Consider the following 6,193-nt stretch of genomic DNA (forward strand, 5'->3'; position numbering starts at 1 on the left):
GCCGCTCCCGGAGCGGCCCGAAGTGAAGAGGATTCTGGGGGAGACGATGGTGGACCTGAGCCTGGAGCTGCGGGCAGAGGTGGGGCGAGTGGGAAGGTGGGCACACCCCTGGCCGGACCCCTGACTCGGGTGATTTCCCATCTACTCTGGGTCTGGCTCTGCCGGGTGACTCGAGGTCCTGTGGGACCTCCCGCCCTCTCTTGTTTGACTCCCTTCCCACCCCACCCTACCCCCCGCCTTCCTCACCTCCCTCACTGCCTTCCCCGTCGCAAGGTGTCTCAGCTCCCCTTGCAGGTGGCGATGTTGCGGTCTCTGCTCCAAGAGGCGCGGTCCTCCCAAGCCCCCGGCTCCCGCCCCACCTCCGACCCCTCCTCCCTTCTGGCACCACCGCCCCTGCTGAGAGACCTCGTGCGCCGGGAGCTGCGGCAGCTGCTCCAATGTCTCCGCCAGAAGGCCATCTATGAGGGCAGGTGGGAAGCTCACACCTGGGCTTGGGCCCGGTCTCCAGAACCCAGATGGGCTCGCTCTAACCCTGAAAGGGGCCGTGCTTCGGCTTCGGGACAGGTGGGAGAGCCGAGTCATCTGACCCACGGAGCTGATCACTTCGTTGCCTCCTCCGGCTCAGGCAGTGCAGAGTAGGGGTGCCTTTCCTGTGGTTCCCTAGAAGGAGACCCTGAGTGTTCTTCATGTGCACCTTCTGCAGGGACCAGACCCAAGCGTGGGTCCAGTATAGCCCCAGGGTGCTGCGCTTTGCCTTGGAGGAGCCCCGGTGTGATTTTCCAGCACAGGAGGCGTCCCAGAGGCCAGCTGGTGAACCCAGGTAAGTGGGGACAGGAGAGGAGGGAACCTGTTTCTGCTCTGCAGAGCGTCCCACCCGGCTGCATACAGGAGCTCCTGCTCTGAGGCTGGACACTTCTACAGCCGCAGGTGATAGGCATGAGCACATGAGGGCGGCAGAGGCCCAGGACACACCTGCCCAGCCTGGGGGCCCACAAGGCCTCCTGGAGAAGGTGACTGGTTTGACCTGGGTCTTGGATGAAAGAGAGAAGAGTTTTTCAGGAAGAGGGGACACTCTATGCAAACATGGGTGGGAGGAAAGGAGGTCGTGTCCAGGAATCATTTGTCCCTCAGGCTTACGGGACAGGAGGAGGGCTGGAGGGAATGAGATAAACGAGCAGGGGCATGCTCATAAGAAATGAATGGCAGCAACTCATGTTTAATTCTCACAACCCTGTGCCCTGTGAGGTCAGTGAGGGCCCCGTTTTGCAGATGAGGAAACGAAAGCTCAGAAAGAAGCATCTATTTGCCCAAGGGTGGCATTTGCAAACCTAGATTCCAGAACTCCTCCTCCCTGTACTGTATCATATTGCTTTTATGAGAGAAGACGCAGAGTCGTGTAAGAGCAGTGGCGTTGTGTCCTGAAGGCCTCGGGTGAGGCAACGCGGGGTGATACTGCCTTCATCTCCCAGCAGCAGTCACAGAGACCTCGGTCTCATCAAGGACCAGCTGGGCCTGTCCAACATTGACCGGGTTGCCAGACACCTGCGGTGAGGCCCCCGGGTGTGTAGTGGGGGTGGAGACAGGGAGGGGACTGGATAGATCTGAAAGTCCTGGGACTAGGAGAGAGGAGAGGAAGGCAGCATACCTGAGGGGTAGGGGGGACGGCCCACTAGAGTGAGGCTGAGAGATGGAGGGGGAAGGTTGCTGTCAGGAAGTAGCCAAGTAGGAATGCTAGCAGGGGCCGTGGCCCGAGGATTTTTACCTTGAGGTGAAGTGTGGGAAACCCCAGAAGAGTTTAAACAGGGGAAGGGCTGTGATGTGGGGGAGAACAGAGGCAAGAGGTGTCGCAGGCCCGGGGCAGTGGTACAGAAGAAATGACAGTGTCTGTCCGGGTGGGCGCTGTGTGGTACGCAAGGAGAGGACACGTTCTTCCCAGGAAGAGGCTTGGCTGGGGCTGGAGGGCCGTGCCGGGCAGCCCTGGGCAGCAGAGGGCAAGGTGGGCTGAGAAGGGAGGGCCTGGAGGGGGCTTGTGGTGGGGCTGGAGGCTGGGGCTGTGTGGAGGGTTGCGCTGAGACCTGGTCCTGCGGCACTGGCTCCGGCTGCTGCACTCCCACGTGTCCCAGGGGCCTTCTGGAGGAGGAGTGTCACACCTTGGAGCGGGAGATCCCCGTCCTGCAGGTGAGCTGCAGCCCTGCCCCCACCCCAGCCTTTCCGCTGAGTGTAGACAACCACCTCTCACCTGGTGTCTGAGCCCGTGTACATGTGTGTCTGTGTGCGTACCTGCATATAAAGGCTGCGTGAGTCCGGTAGCCACTTCTCACATGTGCACTTCTTGTGTGTGTGAATCCAGAAGCCCGAGATTCAGGTTGAGCCCCTATGTCCAAGGTCAGCACTTTTTAATCAACCTGCTGGATTTGCTCTCCAATCTTTTGCCTTTTTCCTAAGCCTGGGTCTGGTCCAACCACCCCCTTGTCAAGCTGGGCTTTTCAGGGGGGCGTGGGGAGTGTTCTCCTGGGGGCTGCCCTCAGGTGGTGGAGACGGGGTGTGGCATGGGCTGCTTCTGGGCCCTGCCAAGATCTTGCTTGGCCTCGGCCTCCTGCACTGGCCTGTCCTACCCCTGCCGTTAAGCGGGGGCCCTGAGCCAGCTCTCCCTACAGCGCTGCCTGGAGGAGTGCACAGGGGCACGCCAGGCCTCTGGAGCAACCCTAGAGCCCACCCTGGCAGGTGAGGAACCTGAGCAGGCCCCCGAGTCCCCAGCTTCCTCCCCACGCCCCACCTAGACACACCCCAGAAGAGCTGGGTGCTGCGCCTCAGGCATTCCTCTCCCCCAGAGCTACAGGAGCAGAAGGCGGCCATGCAACAGGAGCTGCGGGCACCTCTGCGGCCTTTCTGTGCCGCCCCCAGCCACAGGTACACCAGAGCAGACGGGCAGCCTCACAGGGTGGGCAAAGGGTCCGGCGATGGCCCTCTCATGGCTACTCCTTGTTCAGGCAGCAGCCCTTGGGGTCCTCCAGCCAGGGCCTCAGATCCTTGCCTTGCCTCCGCGGAGCTGCTGGCATCTGGGCAAGGCCTCTCCAGTGCCACCTACCTGCTCCTCCTCTGGAACGCAGGCCTCCAGGCCTGGCTGCCACCTGCCGCTGGGGACGGAAGCTCCAGTGCAGCCCCAGGAAAAGGCCAGCTTCCACCTCAGTGTCCAGTGCAGTGCCCCAGGCCCCGACCTGATAGCTGGCCACAAAGTAGGCTTTGGCTTCTGGACCTCGCCCCACCTGCTACTGCCGCCTCTCAGTTGCCATGGCCTCGCCTGCTTCAGATCTTGTCTTGGATAGGACCCCAAGGCTGTCCATCTGTCTGACCCTCCTCCCACCCCCTTGCCAAGTCCCTGGTATCTGGTCCTGACCATCACGGCCTTTGGCCTCTCTCCTCCCAGGCTTTCACAGAGCCTGGGTGCAGACAGTGCAGAGGTCTCGTCCCAGCCCCGAGTCTTGTCTCCCCGCGGGACTCAGACAAGCACAGCAGCAGCTCAGAGACAGGAATAGAAATTTCATTAAAATCTATGGACTTTAAAATCCTAGTGGTGCACGATGGACAGGGGCGGGTGGCGCACCGTTATTGCTACAGAGAATTAGAGGCGGCTCTTCCGGGGCTGTCGCTGCACAGAGGGACATGAGGATGGACACACGGACACTGCCGGGCTTGGGGAAAGGAGCTCCGGCTCCAGAGAGGGGATGGTGCACACGGGCTGGAGCCATTTGGCACGTGATCAAGGGCAGCCCGATCTGGGAAGACTGGGCCTTTAGCCTGGTGGCGGGAGGGCAAGGGGGTGTCATGTAGGGTCCCTTCCCCTGGGCTCTGAGCTTAAACCTGCTGAGCAGCACTCCACCCCTGGCCCCCAGGAACTAGTGCTTTGGGCAGGCTGCTGAGTCATGGGCCTCTGCACACGAGGCCTGGCAGCCAGGCTGCAATGAGGCTCGGGACCCCCAGAGCAGCCGAGTGAGGTGCAGGCCGGCCTGGAAGACAGATGGGGCCTGAGGCCGGGGGCAAGGGAGTGGCAACCACAGATAAGACAGTTTTTACAAAAATAATTACACAGACAAACAGGGCTGGGTGGCACAGCCTGACAAGTAACACTGCACAGCCCCTCTCCCCGCACTCTGCCCCCAGGTAGGAAGATCCAAATTTGCCCGGGCAGAGGCTGGGATCTGCTCCGAGGGCAGGAACACTGGTCAGGAGGCTGGTGGCCCAAGGACAGGGACGGGTCGGGGCCCACCCGGAGACTCAGCTCAGGGCAGAGTGTGGGGGCATCAGAGGCCACATAAAGCACGGCAGGCCTCTGGGGACCTGGCCCGAGAGCCCCTTCAAAGTGCTTTAGCCCCCAGCCAGCACCCCCGCCTTCTCCCTCTCCTGCTCCCCCAGCTTCCATCTTGGCATCCAAAGGACCTGTAAACACTGGGGACATGGGCACAGGTGACCGCCCTAGCAGTGGTGGCCAAGGTGCCAGCAGCCGCCCTGCGCAGGGCATGGCGGGGCAGGCGGTGACACCTGTCCACTGCCTCCCCAGTCTCTGTGGCGGGAGCACAGGTGGGGCTGGAGCACTCCCAGCAGCCGTGCTCATATCCGGGAGTCCTGCAGGCGGCTTCCGTTACTGCCCACCAGGGGGATCTGGGCCTTGTCCGGGTGCAGTGGCTGGACCTCCAGCCCGTCCTCAGGGGAGGGCAGCATGATGGGGGCGTAGCGCCCAGTCCGGTGCTCCAGGAGGGCGGGGCCCCAGTCTCGACTTGGCTTTGTGGCATTTTTCAAACGCTAGGGGCGGGGAGGGGAGAGGCAAGGCATGTCAGAGGAGAGCCCTTAAGCCCCATTCACCCACCCCCTCCCAGTTCTCTGGCTCCCCCTCACCTGGAAGAAGGTGTCCCCTTCTGTGCGGCAGAGCTGGAACAGGGCGTAGAGTGGGATGCAGATGACGGAGGACAGCGCCATGAGGAAGCCGATGGCCACTGCCCAGCCTGGATACTGGTAGTGGTTATAGGTGATTGGCCGGTACTGGATCACCGTGAAGATGAGAATGAACTGCAGAGAGTGGGGGGTGGGAGTGGGCATGAGCCTCACCCAGCCCCACCCAGGCCTCAGGCCTCCTATCAGCACCCCCTCCCTTCCTCTCCAGTTTCCCAAGATAAAAAGAGGCATTTGGGGGAGGGCAGGGCCAATGTCAACGTTTGGGTGGTGGAAGAAGCAGATGGAACCAGGGTCCAGGGCATGACGGGCATGACGGGCATGTACGCACGATGGAAGGGGAGAGGTCTGGCTTCCCTGTAATTCCGGTCCAGCCAGGGAACCCGTAAGCTTTGGAAGTCAGTTCTGCTCAAAGACTCGAAGCAGCTCCCTTCCTGGCCTTTAGGGCGTTTACTTCCTCACATCGAGACCTCAGCTTATCTTTCTGGCCACGTTCCCCTTGTCTGAATGTCGCAGCTACACCCGGCATTTCCCACCCTTTTCATTTATTCTGGAGAATCCTCCACCGCAGCTAAGCAAATGCCACCTCCTCCAAGAAGCCGCTCCATCCCAGGCCAGTGTGGCTCAGTTGGTTGGGCGTCTTCCCATGCACCGGAAGGTTGCAGGTTCGATTCTGGGTCAGGGCACATACCCAAGTTGCTGGTTCAATCCCGTTGGGGCGCTTGCAGGAGGCAACCGATCCATGTTTCTCTCATCAATGTTTCTCCCTTTCTCTCTCTAAAATCATCAAAAAAGCATATCCTTGGGTGAGGATTTTATAAATAAGTAAATAAATAAAATAAGTAGAAGCCTCTCCAGATTCCCCATCTCCTCCTCCGGAAAGGCAGTTCCCATCGGCTAAGAAAGCATTTACTTAATGGTCCCCATGGACCTGGGGTTGCGTCTGTTTTGGCTCTCCAGTGCCCAGCACATGACCTGGCACAATCTCATTTGCTGATTTGAACTGACTTGTGCAGGGAGGTGGGAGCATGAGGGAGAGGGAAGGCAGAGCCCGTGGCCTATGGACAGCCTGGGGAGGCTGGGGATGCTTTGGGAAGAGGCGAGATGAGAAAAAAAGCCTGGCTGCCACAGCAACAGAAAACCTAAAGCCGTGGTCGGCAAACTGTGGCTCGCGAGCCACATGCGGCTCTTTGGCCCCTTGAGTGTGGCTCTTCCACAAAATACCACGTGCGGGCGCGCATGTACA

The 6,193-nt window shown here is 60.6% G+C and overlaps 2 protein-coding genes across 5 annotated transcripts in view; one reads left to right on the forward strand and one right to left on the reverse strand.

Annotated features, from left to right (window-relative positions):
- The first annotated feature begins 6 nt into the window (after positions 1 to 6).
- Positions 7 to 3,566, forward strand: CCDC24 (coiled-coil domain containing 24). The gene is made up of 9 exons (XM_015563197.1): positions 7 to 79; positions 295 to 470; positions 704 to 820; positions 1,470 to 1,547; positions 2,124 to 2,178; positions 2,658 to 2,724; positions 2,832 to 2,910; positions 2,995 to 3,236; positions 3,428 to 3,566. Exons 1-9 carry the CDS (start codon positions 47 to 49, stop codon positions 3,562 to 3,564), a joined length of 984 nt encoding a protein of 327 aa, XP_015418683.1. The 5' UTR covers positions 7 to 46; the 3' UTR covers positions 3,565 to 3,566.
- Positions 3,521 to 6,193, reverse strand: part of SLC6A9 (solute carrier family 6 (neurotransmitter transporter, glycine), member 9) — a 52,932-nt gene continuing 50,259 nt past the window's right edge. For all 4 annotated transcript variants that reach the window (XM_015563194.1, XM_015563196.1, XM_006762629.2 and 1 more), the window contains 2 exons: positions 4,894 to 5,064; positions 3,521 to 4,800 (listed from right to left, as the gene is read on the reverse strand). In XM_015563194.1, coding sequence (XP_015418680.1) covers positions 4,609 to 4,800; positions 4,894 to 5,064 — 363 coding nt within the window. In that variant the 3' untranslated portion in view covers positions 3,521 to 4,608. The remainder of the gene's footprint in view (positions 4,801 to 4,893; positions 5,065 to 6,193) is intronic.

Source organism: Myotis davidii, unplaced genomic scaffold (assembly GCF_000327345.1).
Source record: "Myotis davidii unplaced genomic scaffold, ASM32734v1 scaffold458, whole genome shotgun sequence".
Classification (NCBI taxonomy): domain Eukaryota; kingdom Metazoa; phylum Chordata; class Mammalia; order Chiroptera; family Vespertilionidae; genus Myotis; species Myotis davidii.